The sequence below is a fragment of the Salvia splendens genome, chromosome 14 (genome assembly GCF_004379255.2).
Source record: "Salvia splendens isolate huo1 chromosome 14, SspV2, whole genome shotgun sequence".
Classification (NCBI taxonomy): domain Eukaryota; kingdom Viridiplantae; phylum Streptophyta; class Magnoliopsida; order Lamiales; family Lamiaceae; genus Salvia; species Salvia splendens.
In genome coordinates this window covers 21,404,390-21,421,153 of record NC_056045.1, presented here as the reverse complement: position 1 = coordinate 21,421,153, position 16,764 = coordinate 21,404,390, and the positions used below count along the sequence as shown (strand labels likewise).

Here is a 16,764-nt window from a genome sequence, read left to right as displayed (position 1 = left end):
CTGACCTTATGTGTTCTCTTATAATGACCTATTTTATATAGTTTTGCGTTTTATATTTAAAAGGTGTTATGCCTTTAACGTAACTCATAAATATTTAAATATTAATTTGGGTACAAATAGAATAAGATGCAATATAGATCATTAAAAAATAAGATAAATAAAACATACTACAAAATAAAAAATTATATTATCTAAGAAATAAATATAATAAAATTGTAACATAATTATACCCTATTTAAGTTTAATTATTCCCACCAAATTATAATATAAATAGCGATTAGAGTAGGAGTATTAGTGGGGACATTTATATATCAAGATTAATATTTCATTTAGGACTGCATATGAATATTTAAATTATTTAATCGATGGAGACTGATTAGGAATCGGCGATTTAGTAAGTAAATGATACGAGTATAATTAATAATTCAGCTAAGAAATGTCAAGATTGTAATATGTATTTAATTTGATGAGATTGATTTTATCGATGGAGTAGGAATAGGAGAATTTAGATATGAAGATTTAATTTGTTGAGATATTTAAATATCAATATTTAAAGAATAGACTAAGGAAAAAAAACTAAAAGTGATCATATATGTTTATAGTTATAAATGTTTATAAAGGCCACTCCTACGCTTGCAGATACTAATAAATATTTGAAGGAGCAAAAGTGTGGAACTTTGAAAGATTAATCGATGGAGTAGAAATATTTAGATATAGAGATATTAATTTGGAGATTTATATTAAGAAAATGTTTCTTTTAGGATTTGAAAATGTAAAAGGGGTAATTTAGTAAGTAAACAATATAATTATTAATAAAACCGGGTAATATAAAATCATTAAAAAATTAAGGGTATTATGTATGTAGAATTTGTGTATGTTTATCTTTTTCCAATTAACAAAAGTAATGAAATTAACATAAAAAATCGGATACAAAAAATGGCCCTTGAATCTCACCGAATTTGGAGGGGATTAGATTAATAGGAAAATTTCAAAATGTAATGATATAGACGCAACAATAATAAAGTAATAGAGTTGCAAATTTCTCAATTTTGCTTCATTACCTTAATTTGTAGTTTTGTTCTCTTATATAAATCTCCAAGAAGAAAGGTAAATGGAGAGGTATATTTTTATATTTTTTTCATTCACTAAACAATAAACAAGCTAGAAATTATGGGTACTTTCCTAATCTAATTTTGCAAATTGAAAGTGTGAATGTGGATAAAGTAAAGTGCAAGAAATAAGACTATCTATCTATCTATCACTTCACTAACTCCTCTTTCCTATTCCATTCTTATCTCTATCAGTAGTCAGTATCAACCCAAATGCTCAGCATCTCTTCACTCATCTAAAATATGGGCACCGCCGCATCCACGAGCGCCGATACCAGCTCCGAACACCACGCTGGCGGCCAGCTCTACGTCTCTCTCCAGATGGAGAACTACAGGCTCAAAGGGGAGCTCGTGCCCCATGTCTTCGGCTCCGCCCCTCTCGTTGGCTCCTGGGACTCCTCCAAAGCTGTGAGACTTTTCTTTCCTTTAATTGCAAATTTCCTAATTCTGCGCGCGTTATTGAATTCGATGAGATGCGTTCACATTCTTCTTCCTATTTTCACTTACTGATCATCGACTTGTGGATTTTTTAATTACTCTCTAATTGACGGAGTTTTCCCTCAATTTTGTGACTTTATTGAATAGGATTGCATTGGTGTCTTTGTCAGCACTTACTGATTAATTCATTCTACTGTATACTATAGCTCTCTATGGAGCGTGAATCGACTTTTATGTGGGAATTAAGCTTTGTTGTACCACCTAATCACGGTAATTTAGCTCCTAATACGTATAACCAGCATTATGTTGCGTCTCCATTTTTTTTGCGTATCAGAAATTTGAAGTCGGATGTTTCTTGGATTGATTGTAATAGAGACGCTGGATTTTAAGTTTTTGTTGAAGCCCAAGCATGGCAACGTGCCGTGTATTGTGGAGGAGGGTCCGAATAGGCATCTGATAGGAGGTGCATTGCAAGGGGACCGGAACTCAGCCGTGTTTAAGGTGGCTGGGGATGAGGTTCTTGAGTATAAAGTGTTCATTCAAGCAGATAGGGTTTCACCGTTCGATCTTGCTGCAAGTTGGAGGGTGTATCAGGAGAACTTCCAGCGATCCACTGTCCGTGGTATACCAGATGTCAGTATAGCTTCTGCTACTCAAGCTGGTAATGAGGTAGGTATAGAGTGTTTTGTACTAATGATAGTGTTCTCAAGTTGTAGATTGTATTGGGATTCCCATTTTTATTCATTCTAACTGATCATTTATTAGATAGCTGCTCGTGTAGTATTCTTCTTTCCCTTTATCCCTGGGTTCATCAATATTTTACAAGCTTTCCTTGTAAATTGCCCTTTGCTTTGGGATTTTGTGTGGATATTAGCTCCCCGTCCCCTACTGTAATTTATATAATTTTGTACGGTTGAAAGCATCTCCATAAGTGAAATATCACTTTATTCAGTGGGCACTTTTTGATACAGAATGGATCCCCAGCAAGTTTGGAGCTTGATATTGAGCATTATGTTGTTCCAGCTCCATCATCGGCCAATTCAGGTCCTGTGTATGCAGCAAATATGACAGAAACTCCTAGGTCACTCACTCGTACAGGGAAATTTTCCAGGAATGACAGCTCTAGTGGTTCATCGCATTCTCAAAAGGATCCTGGTGCTTCAGTTGACCGACCTGGTGTATGGTGTTAATTTGTTCCTCCCTTTTCCATATCTGACTTGTTTACCGTTCTAATGTGATATTCATGAGAATTTTGTCTACTTCAGCCACATAATGATTGAATCTCCAGAACTTTTATCATAGTTTTTTCATACACAATAAATCTGTATGCATTGTTATCTTCCTACTTTATATAGAGGTACTGACACTTTTTATTGATGGAATATTATCCTTTTGATAACTGAATCCATCAATGTAATTGAATGCTATTCTTTTGCCAAGGCAAAAAGAAAGACCATCCTCCAAATGTAGTCATGGTATTATATGGCAGAAGTTACTCTTGACATGGATAGAGAACTATTAAAAATAAATATCTGATGTGTTTACATACCATCTCATTGTATTGACTATTGAGGACAAACTCCTTTGTTATTACAACTTCTGTACAAGTGTTCCTTCTTATGTTGACTCTGTGGTGTCAACTTTCTATCAGGGGATGGAAGTCATTGTCCCAGAAACAGCAAAGTTGTCTTTAGAATCTGGCTTGGTCGAGTCAAAGTCAGTTGGAACTTCTTCTAACATGCAGAAACATGAAGGACACAGAGGACTCTTTGTGGATAGGGGTGTAGGATCTCCTAGATTATTAAAATCATCAAGTGCATCAACTTTTGCTCTTGATGTCAAACTTGATTCAGAATCCAAGGTTTGTGAGAAATCTATGAGATGCTTGGTCTAACATTGCTGAGAATGTATATCTTTCATGCAGAAGTAACCTCTGAGACATCATTGATTTTTTTTTTCTAGAACTCTATGCCAGCTGCTGCAGGAGCTGTTGCAGCTGGAGCTATAGCAGATCAGATGCTTGGCCCCAAGGAGGATAGACATCTGGCAATTGTCCTGGTACGTTCCGAGTATTCTAGCCAACAGTTGATTGAAGTTTTAATTACCTCTTTAAGGCCTGGTAGATCTTTCTGGGAAGACTGCCTTAGTTGACAATTAACTGTTTCCATCTGCCCTTAGTTTCCCATTTAAGTATTAGAAAATTCAGGATTCAACAATTGTTAGATAAAGTCGCATATATTTCATTTCCATTTTGTTATTGAGATATTGGCCTTCCGAAAACCAAGTCCCAAGCAATTCTATGTCCACTTTTCTTATACTCCCTCCATCCCATAAAAATAGACACTTTTGGAATTACACGGGTTCTAATGCACAATCGGTAAAGTAGGAGAGAGTTAGAAAAAAATGACTGAAGTATTGTTAATGGAGAATGAGGCCCACATCATTAGAGAGAAAAAATGTGTGTGAGTTGGCCAAGCGGTAGAGTGGTAATGCATGAGGCCAAAGGTCCCGGGTTCGAGTCCACCTTGGTGCGACCTTTGAATTTATATTCATTTGCCCATAAAAAAAAGCAAAAATAGAAGTGGACTATATTCATGGGATGGGACCTAAATGGAAAGAGTGTATATTTCTATGGGACGGAGGGAGTAGTACATTTTTCCTTCAAATGTCTATTTCCATATATGGTACATAATTATGTAAATATGTGATGCGACATACACGAACAATTCCAGCAATGTGAAGCTTAAACAGCAGCATGACATAATTTAAAATAAAAAATTAGTTGCTCTGCATTTTATTCGAGTCTGCACAAGGAGGCTTGGGGACGTTTCTTCAGAGAGCTAATATCTAAAGACTTAACCAAATAGGTAAACTTTTTATTAGGTTTCAATATTCTATCCTACATAGTTATACTTTACAGCTATGTATCTGATATGCAATATCCTTTCGACAATGCCCAAGATTCAAGGAATGTCATCTTGTATTTCATCCGTGGATTTTATGAGTTGTTATATTTTCATGCTCCAAATTGAGCTTTCTTACAGGTTGGGCTGCCTGCACGAGGGAAAACTTTCACTGCAGCAAAACTTACTCGGTATCTTCGCTGGTTAGGTCATGATACCAAACACTTCAATGTTGGGAAGGTCATTGATTTTCTATTTGGAATTTTCTTTTGTTATTTTCCTGCTAGTATTTCGAGAGTAAGCGACATTATTGTGTATTCTGTTTGCAGTATCGAAGGCTCAAGCATGGAGTTAACCAGGTACTGTTAGTTGGCCACATCTTTTCTTCCCCTTCTTTGTTTGCTTGTCTCACGAAGCACAGAGGTGTCAGTTCCATTCCTCATGGTCCCTCTAGATCCCTAATGTGCTGACATTTTAGCCTCTATTATCAAGAAAATTTAGAGCAAGTTTCCTCTTATTTGTGGCAAGTATCAGGAATAACTTTGACCCAATGTAACTTTCTTCCAGTATATGTATGGTATCATTAATATGAGATCACCAAGTGTAAGATAGCATTGGGCACAAATGCCTTCAACTATAATTTTCCAATTATTTGACAACAAATCAAACTTGTTAAACTCTAGTATCCTAGAAAGTTCAAATTATGATACTTATTTAACTCTCGTTGATATGGATCTCCCAGTATAACTAATTTCTTTGATGCAGACAGCTGATTTTTTCAGAGGTGACAATCCAGAAGGCATAGAGGCGCGCAATGAGGTATTCATATTTGGATTATTTATTTCGAATTTGATTTTTCAGTGAATGAATCCAATAATAAGAAGGTGCAGGTTTATGCAAAGTTTTATCGTTATGTTTTTCTTGTATAAAAACTTATAATCGGTATTGACCTTTTTCCATGGGCATAGTTTTAATCCATAACATGCTACTAGGTAGCAGCACTTGCAATGGAGGATATGATATCTTGGATGCAAGAGGGTGGCCAGGTAGGTATATTTCATATTATCCGCATGGACATTTATTGGAAACTTTGGTAATGCATTTTATAACTATGCTTAGGTTGGGATATTTGATGCTACAAACAGTACCAGGAAAAGAAGGAATATGCTTATGAAAATGGCTGAAGGTGAATGCAAGGTGGAGTACTGAACTTTGGTTGCTTTATTGATATTGATTCAGCATACTGTCTATTCTAAGTCATTTTCAATTGATTCGGTTATATGGTATGAAGTGATTGACCATTAATATGTTAGCATGCTTGAAGATGCTTACTTAAAGGATTTTCTTTTTAACTTGGATTCAACGCATAAAGAAGCAGAATAACTTCAAATGTGAATTGTGCATACCCGTTGAGAACGTCTGTCAGTTTATTAACAACACTGATTTTTGAGTTCTATTGTTTACTAAAATTTGGTTTTCAACTAAGATAAATGGTTGCTTATTATGAGTATGTTATAAATCTTATGCTGTATTTACTTTAAATGTGTATTTCCAGAGTATCAGTGTAATCATAATATAGTGTGATTTAGGTCATCTTTCCCACTAGATTTTTGATTATGATGTTTTTTACTCACAGATTATCTTTCTAGAGACCTTATGCAACGATAGGAATATAATTGAGAGGAATATACGTCTCAAAGTTCAACAGAGCCCTGACTATGCAGAAGTGTATGACACAAGATGGTTTTCTTGATATTTATGCACCACATATTATCACATAGTGATTTGTGATATATTTCAGGCCAGATTTTGAAGCAGGGTATAATGACTTCAAGGTCCGACTGGAAAATTACGAAAAGGTAGATCCAGGGACATAGCTTTTAATATTCCGTGCATTTTTCTGATGTATTATGTGGAGGTTAGTAATGGTTTATGAGCAGTTTTTCTTTTTGTTCAGGTCTATGAGCCAGTTGAAGAAGGGTCTTACATAAAAATGATTGATATGGTCTCTGGAAATGGTGGACAAATACAAGTAAATCCTCTCAATTTTGCTTAATTATCTATTCATTGTATTAGCTATCTACGTATTGGGCAAGAATATTTAATTCCTCTAAATATATGTGTTTTGTTGAAACAGGTGAATAACATAAGTGGATACCTTCCAGGGCGGATAGTATTCTTCCTGGTATGTTGTAAACATCTTCTATAGGGACTGGCTTTTGTTTTAGTAAGGACATTATGAAGATATATGCTTTGCCTAAAAAAATGTGATGATCAATTCTTTTTTTAAATATTGCATAAATTTGGGTGCATGCAGTGGGAGTTGTGTTTTATTTGTCACCAAAATTTACAATGTGCGCATGTTACATGATGCCAAATATGAGATTTGGCTGAAGGTGTTGCGTATCAAATTGCAGGTGAATACACATCTTACTCCCCGTCCAATTTTGCTTACCAGGCACGGAGAGAGCCGAGACAATGTCAGAGGACGAATCGGTGGTGACAGTGCAATAAGGTTCTCTTATTTGTGGAATGTGAATACACTATCTACTTTTCTTTGACCTTTTCCACATCCTCTTTAAAATTGATTTAACTTTCTGGGACAAATTAAAAAGGAGAGAATGATCCTTTTCCTGCAACCATGTTTTATTGAGAGAAGTTAATTTCTTTGCAAAACTACATGTTAACATTTCTTCAAGTGGTTTTGCACTAGCATAAATCTGAAATAATTTCCATTCATCGGAAATGATCAATGTTCGTTCTACCTTGTTTCAGTTATCAATACTCTTCTGTGTATCAGTGCAAGGGTAATTTGATCTGGTTTCATTTAGTAACTTTGGGAGCTAATTTTTCTTGTGTAGTGATTCTGGCGAGCTTTATGCTAAGAAACTTGCAAATTTTGTTGAGAGACGCCTAAAAAATGAAAAAGCTGCTTCCGTAAGATTCCCCGTCTTCATAAATTTTGGGATATAGAATTCCAGTTTCTATGCCTCGTTTTTTTATAGAATACTACGAGGTATTTAATCTTTATAATTTTCTGTTTCTACCGTGATCAGATATGGACTAGCACACTACAGAGAACAATTTTGACAGCAACTCCGATTGGTGGATTTCCCAAGGTTATCATAAACGCCCTTCTTCACTGCACTTCATAATAAATGTATGGTTGTCTGTTGTCGGTTTCTTGGACTGGCATCTAATATTACTCATTCTACTATATTATCATGTAGATACAATGGCGTGCACTTGACGAAATTAATGCTGGTGTATGCGATGGGATGACATATGAAGAAATTAAGAAAAATATGCCGGAAGAATATGAGTATGCTTCATCAGTTTACTTTCATCTATACATATTATTTTAGCCTGAAAGCAGTATAAATGAATATATATCATATATGTACACGGAGACCTATCCATTTGATGATATTACATGAAACTCTCCATTTTCTCATCTTTTCCTTTCGAAGATAAGTAATAACCACTTTGTAGTATAGATTTGAGAATTTTACATTTACTGCTAGTCATCCATTCCATGTACAAGTATGATTTAAGTACATAAAAATCTGTCTATATATAACTCTAACATTGAGGCATCAACTGCTTGTATTATCAAGAATTGAATTCCACGAAGCATATCCCTAGAGAAACCTGTTAGGTCACTTATTTGAATTATCTCGTTCCCTGTCTTTTCTGTAACAGGAATTTTGTACCATTAAGAATCTGTTAACCTAACTAAAATAGGAAGATGTTATTTCCTGTCATTCGTTTCCTATATATTTGTTTATTTGGTACTCTTGTTTCCTTTCTTCTCATTGTCATTTGTTAACTTCTCTATATTAATGTCATACAAACTGCAGATCACGTAAAAAGGACAAGTTAAGGTACAGATATCCTCGCGGAGAATCTTATCTTGACGTCATACAAAGGTCTGTCCTATGCAGTTCAAATGATTCTAATGCTTTGGGTCAAGTTCCAACCTCATAATGCCTAGTACGTTGAATTTGTTTCTTCCCTTTTCAGGCTTGAGCCTGTGATTATTGAGCTTGAACGACAAAGAGCTCCCGTTGTGGTCATATCTCACCAGGTTATGCATCATCTATGATAGTATAATTTTAGTTTTCTCCAAAAAAAGCCGAATATATGCTTGACTGCCAAATGACTTATTCGGAATTTTCAGGCAGTTTTGAGGGCTTTGTATGCTTATTTCGCTGATAGGCCATTGAAAGAGATTCCCCACATCGAGGTATTACATTCACGGCTATGCATAATTTCCACGTCGTAGAATAACTACAAGTTTGGAACTTTGAGATTCTGTCCTTGAAATATAATCTGAATATTTGGTTTATTTGAGACAAAGCTGCAAACTATTTAGTTTTCATCTCTGTGAAAACTAAACTCGGCTCTTGTTTTCTTTGGAAATATGCAGATGCCACTTCACACAATAATTGAGATACAGATGGGAGTTACCGGTGTCCAAGAGAAACGATACAAGCTCATGTGAGAGCTTGCAAAACTTGACATTATGCAAAACGATACAAGCTCATGTGAGAGCTTGCAAAACTTGACATCATTGCATAGTAAGCTTCCATTCGTTAAATACTAATGTTACTCACTGTAAAAAACTGATACAAGGGAAACACAAATAATGCTAGGTCAGGTGAAAGTTACTCAGCATGAACAGAATTTTATGGCTACTGTAACCTCAATGCCTGGAATCTGTTCTTGATCCGAAGGGGTCGAAAATAATGACCAATCGCCCGCTGTCTTGTCTCCGTCTCCGATTTGTTTGTGCACTATGTGTTAGGAGTCCAGCGGTGTCACAGGAGTTGTGATTTGAGCTCTGCACCTCACATTATGATCTCTATTATTATATGATAAAAATAAATAGTCCAAATCAATTTCCTAACAAGTAAAAGTCCTTTCCTTTCCTTTTTTGAGTGTAGTATGTAACATACATTTTACTTTCTGGGAATAACATGGTGGGTTCGGCCTAATCATTTTCTAAACTGCTATAGATATATTAAACTCATAAAAAATGTTTTATAGGAGTAATTACATGATTTCATTAATTGATGTGTTGGATCGGCTAAGGATCAACCCATACCATTAAAATCATGGGCTTTGCCTGCGATCTAATCTGTAATGTTTATTAGATTGGTATTTTCTTCTTTTCCTGGAGCATTCTTTTATGGGAGATATATACTGGAGTTGTTGGCAATTGAAACATAAAAATAAATATAATAATATCTCACATCGGTATACACAAAGAACTTAATCCACTATATAAGTCTCATGGGCCTCTCCTCTTATCACCAATTAGTTTTAAGATGGAACTCATGGATTTTTATCATGGTATCAGAGCGGGTCGCCGACTGTGGGTCATATTTAACTGACCCAGCAGTATATCTGGGCTGAAACCGAAAAAAAATGACTGACCCAACAGTATAATTAGGCTGAAAAATTGGGCCAGTGGTCCAACCGATCGAAAAAAAAAATTGGGCCGATTGTCCAATCGATCATAAAAAAGTCCAACCCTTCACCTTGAATGGTTTGAGGGAGGGTGTTGGCAATTGAAACATAAAAATAAATATAATAATATCACATATCGGTGTACACAAAGAGCTTAATTGGTTTTTAAGATAAGTCTCATGGGCCTCTCCTCTTATCACCAATTGGTTTTAAGATGGAACCCATTGATTTCTATTAGGAGTAAATGAAAAAATTTATACTCTTTTCATATCGTAACTTAATTATAAATTTATTGTTAGAAAATATGGTAAAAGAGGGAGAAATGTTACCACACTAGAAAAAAGGAATTCAATTTGTATAAGAGAAATTATCTATGCTATAAAAAGAATGAAAATGAGTGAAAAAAATATACTCCATTTTCTAAAACCCAAACGGCCGAATGTGCTCATGTGGTTATGAATTTATAATGTCGATATCACATTTGAAAAAAAATCTAATCAAACTATAAAACTCAATTCAATGATCGAGATCCAAAGTATAATACACCGTTCAATTGGTTAAGAACTTCAAGAGTTATGATACATAAATTACGTAGTTTTTGCAATATCTTTTTGACTTTATAAGTACTAGTTTTTGGTTCTACTATAAGGGCCTGTTCATGTTCCCTGAAATGCCCAGATATTGGGCTAATTAATGGACTTTGGGGGTGTTCAAGGTTCTTGTTGAAGCCTACTAAAGCCCGGTGCTATTTATCGGGCCGGCACTGTTCAGTGCTGTTATCTTTTGAAACCATTTCAGAAGCAGGAGATGGTAAATCATTTCCGGTCTCGAAATTCGGATCAAGTTATGAGTGTAATTGACTCCTTTGCCCCTGAAATGTTTCAAACAAACACAGGCGTGATGCCCTTCTCCCCCCTTGTACAAAAATCATATGCAACCCTAGATCTTCACTACACGGTCTCATATATCGTCGGTGCTTTGGAGGTGGCGTGGTGAAGTTTTCCAGCTCCGACAATTCCCCTATTAACCCCAGGTATTCGCTTGTTGATTTTCATGGCAATTTGCTTATACTAATCGGCCAGTGGATTCTTCCTGTGCGTAAAGTTGAAGCATCAGGAAAGCTAAAAAGGAGAAGGCTAGAGTTCGTAATCGTGCTCCTCATCTTGTCTCTGGTAACCTCAGGTTAGCAGCAGTTAATCAACATAAATTGTTAAATTTGGTAGATATTGCGCAATGTTTACTGTTTTTGACGGTATTGGTGGTCTTACGCTTGTCGTTCGGGCTAATACCGCCGCCCACCTTGTTTAAATCTCAAATTTCAAGCGTTTAAAGTCGTTTATGTAACTTTGAGTGTCAATAAAATTTGATATCACAAAAAATAGCCGATTATTTGCTCATCCATTGGTATTTAGTTAAGGCCAGTATTCGGATCTGTCAAATGAGTCCTCATGCTACCAAATCAGCGCATTTATGTTTGTTGCTCGAGGACATTATGCTCCTTTATCGTGAAGAAACCACTACATTGTTACGTCGCTACATCCGTGCCCGATGTAGACGTGAGAGGCGTCAGATTGTAGAGGACGCGCGGCGACACAGCGTGCTCAACAAGATACCGGCACAGTTGAAGTACTTAGACCGGTTAAACATTGGAGAGCATCGTACATACCTTGCCCGTGCGGGTGACCAGCCTGCATCTTGCTGTTTGGCTTCCTGGGTCTGACGAAGCTCGTCTCCTTACTTTCACCAAATAAGGCTTGCAAGTGTAGAGCTTGCCGCCAAAGTAATTTGGGTGGCGGGCGAAGTCAAATGGAAAGGGCAGAGTAGGTAATGCATATATTGGGAACTAAAAAAAATTGATTGCCCAAATTTAGAACCCCTATTTCCGGAAGCACCCAAGCATCTTGAACACATTGAAGTCAAGGCTTAAAAACGTGATTGCACAGTATCAAAACCGGATCAGATATAATTGTGCATATTTCATGTCGGCCAACTTGAACAGGCCCTAAGAGTATTAAATAGGTGTGCTTATTTTTCAGTTAACTTTTTGACTTTGTAATGGTATGACTTTTATGTCAATTATTTATTTCATGATTATACTGCTCGTGTCCCTTAAAATTAAATAATCCTTATAAAAAACTTATGTGTTTTAATACCCAATTGATTAAGTAGAAGATATAAGAAGGAAAATAGTTGAAATACTCATAGTTACAAGTGTGGCTCACATTAAGTAGTGTTTAGTTATGGTTAGTGATGGATCGAGTGGTATAAGTTATCAATAATGTATAGTGGTAATGTAATGTAAACAAATTTTCAAGATAAAGCAGGCTAATTTTTTTAGATAGATCAAAATGTAAAAATGGAATTATTTAGAGGACATATGGAATAATTAACAAGTGGAGTGATTGGTAGCTTCAGTTAATATTTGAAATGATTAGTTGATTAACCAACCAATGAATTGACCTAAACCTCTAAACATAACCAAATCGATTAGCCAATCGGTTAGTCGTATTAACTAATCATTTAGTCGTAAATAACCTTAATAAAGTTTTAAACCTAATTTTATATCGAGGACATTAGATAATTTTTTACAAGTGAACACATAATTCATTGTCATAATGGGTGATGGGTTGAGAAATAGATTTTGTAAATTCTAGTAATATTCATTATTAAAAAATGCAAAGTGATGCATTTGGAGTTTAGAATGAAAAATTTCCTAGGCTAGAAGTTTGAGTTGGAAGAAAACAGTTAACTCGATTAAAATAAATTATAATTGTGATCTTAATTTTGTATTTATAAAATGAATAATATGGAATTGGATTCATGAATTTGGAAAAGCTATTAATGAGAATATTACAACAAATTAATGTAGTGTTATTTTATAAAGTAGTAATAACTTGTTTTAGATCGATTGTTCACTTATTCAATTATAACGGGAGATCAATTTTTTTATTAACTATTAATCGGAATCGAACCAAAATAAAAGATATTGATCATTGGTTAATCAATAACAGACTTTAATCAATTGGCTCCCACTATAAAAAAATTTATTATTTAAGGAGATAAAATTGAGACGCAATTACTTGCATTGGAATTTTTTAAAAATTACAATAATTCAGGATGCAAAAGAAATTGTTCCTAAATTAAGGATAAATTGACTTAATTATTTGCTTTTTAAAGACGCTTTCATTTGTGTTCTTTAATTATAGTTGAAACATCAACAATAAAGATATTTTTTGAAGCAATGCTAATATATTTAGAAACACAAATAAACGTCTTTAATTACATTCAAAATATCTATAACAATTTTTTGTTGTAGTGTTAGTTTAAATAACGCGATGCCCATCCTTATTAAATGACAAAAAAGTTTTTTGCAGAAAATTAGTTCCCTACCAAACCATCCATCAAAGTTTGCATAAATTTAGTGGACGTCTTAAATTTTCATATAACAATATTTTGTATTTTGTGGGATGCTGCTTAACAAATTTGTGATGCTCTGTCTGATCATATACCTAATTTTTAACGTCGCACTCCATATCGTACACGTTACTATTACTGCTTCTGTCCCCCCTCAATACTATAAACTATTTCTCTTTTAATCTCTTCCTAGAGAGTGGTACTCCCTCCGTTTCACCATAATTGAGGTGAAATTTTTTAGCACGGAGTTTAAGAAATGGATGTTGAGTGTGTTGAACAAATAGATAAAATAAGTAAGAGAGAGAAAAAAGGTAGAGAGAATAAAGTATAAAATGAATAAAGTAGAGAGAGTAAAGTAAGAAATAGAAAATAATTACTATATATGAAAATGACTCAACTATGAAGAAACATCCCAAAATGGAAAAATGACTCAACTATGAAGAAACGGAGGGAGTAGTAGTACTACTACTACTACAACATATGAGCCTCACTCTCCATTAACATTATTTCTACTGTTATTTCTCTACCTCTCTCTTATACTTTAATAATTACTCATAAAGTTTTATGCTTAACTACATGTTCATACTATATGACAAATCAATTAACTAAAGAAAAGTCAATAAAGAAAACATAAAAAAATAATAAAACTATACGTTGTACCATTTATAGAATAATTAGTACATTCATCAACCTCTATGTTACTGTGTACTACCCCCGTTCCGCATTAGGAGTCACATTTATTTTTCTGCACTCGTTTTAACAGAATGATACTCCCTCCGTTCCAAGTTACTTAAGACGTTTCTTTTAGGCACGTGATTTAAGAAAGTTGTGTTTAATGAGTTAAATAAAGTAAAATAAAGTAGAATGGTGAATAAAATAAGAGAGACGGGAGAGAATAAAGTAAAAAAAAATATGTGTGACTAGATGTTTTATTTTTAGCCAAAAAGAGAAATGACTCAAGTAACTTGTGACAAACCAAAATGAAATACGATTCAAGTAACGAGGGACAGAGGGAGTAATAAATACTATCTACGTCCCATAATAAGAGTCACATTTAGTGTGAGCACGAGTTTTAAGAAATATAAAGAATAGTTGGTTGAAAAAGTTCGTGGAATATAATATCCACTTTTTCAGATTGGTTTTATATTAGAATGTGTGTGAAATGAGTTAGTGGAATGTGAGACATACTTACTATTTATGGTAAAAGTGAAATGTGACTCTTATTATGAGACAGAGGTAGTAGTTAAAGTGGAAAAAATGATGAGTAATAAAGATGGTAATAAATGTAAAGAAAACTTTTCTCTACATTATTATCTCTTACTTTACTATTTAATATCATTTTTGTAAAATGAATGCAGAAAAGGAAATATTACTCCTAATCAGGAGCGGAGCCAGGAATTTATAGGAAAGGGGGAAAATTTATCTATGAAGAAAATTTAAGAATTTGAAGAGGGGCCTTTAATGAAAAATAAAAAGAAATAAATTTTATACATATAGAGAAAAAAATTTGAGGTGGGGCAAATAGCACTTTACTAGATCCGCCAGTCGGTATTTAATAGTAGTATCATTTAGTGCAAAATATCTAAGTGTAACATTTAATACACACTTAAAGTTTAGGCGTCATAGTAGAAAAATAGCTCAAAGAAATAATGACAACGACAACAAATAGCTATTTTATCGGTTGCGCCATGCGTAGTAATAAAAGCTTGCATGTAGGCCACGCAAATATTTGCATGCATTTTAATCAATAAAATGTTGGACACATGGAAGCATGGCCTAATCTCAAAAATGCATAAAATGTTATGCCAAATTATGATTAATTTTTTTTACCAGCTTTAAAATTTGTTTCTAATATCAAACTACCAATATAGATTTTGTGACGAGTCAAAGTTACAGCATTAACATGACTTACTAATACATTACATGGCCCCATCAAACTTTACCAAAACAATATTGAATCGTAGGCAATGAGACGATATTATGTTATACTTAAATTAAATTATTTCATTTGTTGAATTAGAATTTATTTAAAAGGGACGAGATGATAGAGAGAAAATGAGAAATGAGACGGACGTCGTTTTGCTTCATATTATACGACATTATTTTAATTGATGTTCGATAGTAAGTAAGTCATCACACAGTTTCAGAATCTTGATTAGTTATAAAATTAAAATAAATCAATAATTTAAAAAGTTATAAATAAATTTTAAAGTTGATATGCAAAATAAGAATTTAACAAAAAAATTTAAAATTTACAAGATATATATTTTTTTTACATGTATGCTATTAAAAGTGTACATCTAAATACAAATATAATGATAGTAGTATTTTTTTTAAAATTACATAGGCAATCGGCTAGAGACGCACAAGGGTCTGGCATCGTTTACTCAATTAATACTATGATTATTGACGAAATTTATTGATAGTATTGTTACTCGTGCAAATGTTGGATTAATACTTAATTAGGAGTATAAATATTCACAACAAAATTTGGAGTACATTTTAAGACAGAGGTAAAACGTTGTAGGAGAGAGGCAGAATCTGAATTTGGCAAAACAATGTTTCATTTTCAATCTCAAATTCAATCGTAAATTCATTTTTAAGGTGTCATACTTCATGTCACTGTTTTACTTTTCAGCCACACACCCAATTCAATCACAAAATTTTAGCCTAAAACGTTTTACCGCAATTCAAAATTTCATTTCATTAATTTTTATTATTGGTCCCACGTTCCATTATCACACACTCCAATTATTGCACACTCAAACATTTCTTAAAACTCGCACTCGTAATGCCGGACGAAGGGAGTAGTATTTTTAAACTCATATTATTTAAAAAATGAAATAAAAAAACTAGACTACAAAATTTTAAAAATTCACTTTTTCCCCCAACAAGACCGCAGCCGGTAGTGTACCCGGCGGACCGCAACGCAACATACGCCTGGATCCGCATTGGCATTGCGGTGCGGTGCGGTGCGATGCGATGCTTCAAGTCCTCATCTTGCAACACAATCGCGTTTCTGGTGCCTTCGCTACAACTATGTAACTATCATATATGCATGTGCGCTAACTAGATGTTATTGAAGATTAAATTATTAGAAATTTAATGTTTGAAAGGGCTGAGTGGATCTGAAAATAAAAACTGCAGAGAATAAAAATGAATTGATGAACAACAATGGATGTCACGTGCGTGGGAAGAAGAAGACATGTTACACAATTACTATATTGGAAAGCACTCTTTCAAAAGTGACGGGCTGTTGTGCCTTAACACAACAGCATGCTGGGTTAACTTTTTCTCTTTTTAAATTAAAGTGTTTCTATCCATTTTTTAAGTAAAACATCGGTTCAAAGTTTTGCATTTTTTAAGGATCCAAGGCCACCTGCATTTTTTTTATAAATAAAAATCTCAAATTAAAAGACGGTGAGCAA

At 34.1% G+C, this 16,764-nt stretch overlaps 1 protein-coding gene across 4 annotated transcripts; it reads left to right on the top strand.

Moving 5' to 3' along the window:
* Window positions 1-1,280: 1,280 nt before the first annotated feature.
* LOC121765842 (6-phosphofructo-2-kinase/fructose-2,6-bisphosphatase-like) lies at window positions 1,281-9,447 on the top strand. 4 transcript variants are annotated; one of them, XM_042162102.1, is made up of 25 exons: window positions 1,281-1,517; window positions 1,754-1,817; window positions 1,921-2,216; window positions 2,519-2,725; window positions 3,199-3,408; window positions 3,510-3,605; window positions 4,592-4,690; window positions 4,780-4,809; window positions 5,216-5,269; window positions 5,443-5,496; window positions 5,570-5,647; window positions 6,087-6,178; window positions 6,252-6,309; window positions 6,408-6,482; window positions 6,588-6,635; window positions 6,868-6,965; window positions 7,312-7,387; window positions 7,507-7,569; window positions 7,681-7,772; window positions 8,311-8,379; window positions 8,474-8,537; window positions 8,631-8,696; window positions 8,880-8,972; window positions 9,020-9,030; window positions 9,111-9,447. In XM_042162102.1, exons 1-23 carry the CDS (start codon window positions 1,353-1,355, stop codon window positions 8,952-8,954), a joined length of 2,229 nt encoding a protein of 742 aa, XP_042018036.1. In that variant the 5' UTR covers window positions 1,281-1,352; the 3' UTR covers window positions 8,955-8,972; window positions 9,020-9,030; window positions 9,111-9,447. The 4 variants fall into 4 exon arrangements, with proteins under 4 accessions (XP_042018036.1, XP_042018035.1, XP_042018034.1 ...); XM_042162101.1 differs by having other exon boundaries at window positions 9,106-9,447; XM_042162100.1 differs by having other exon boundaries at window positions 8,880-9,447.
* Window positions 9,448-16,764: the final 7,317 nt, after the last annotated feature.

Excerpts from the sequence above, each read along its gene's own strand:
- LOC121765842 (XM_042162102.1), top strand. The coding sequence starts at position 1,353 with ATGGGCACCGCCGCATCCACGAGCGCCGATACCAGCTCCGAACACCAC. Across the intron at positions 6,310-6,407 it reads GACTGGAAAATTACGAAAAG|GTCTATGAGCCAGTTGAAGA; the intron begins GTAGATCCAGGG and ends CTTTTTGTTCAG. Across the intron at positions 7,570-7,680 it reads CGATTGGTGGATTTCCCAAG|ATACAATGGCGTGCACTTGA; the intron begins GTTATCATAAAC and ends ATTATCATGTAG.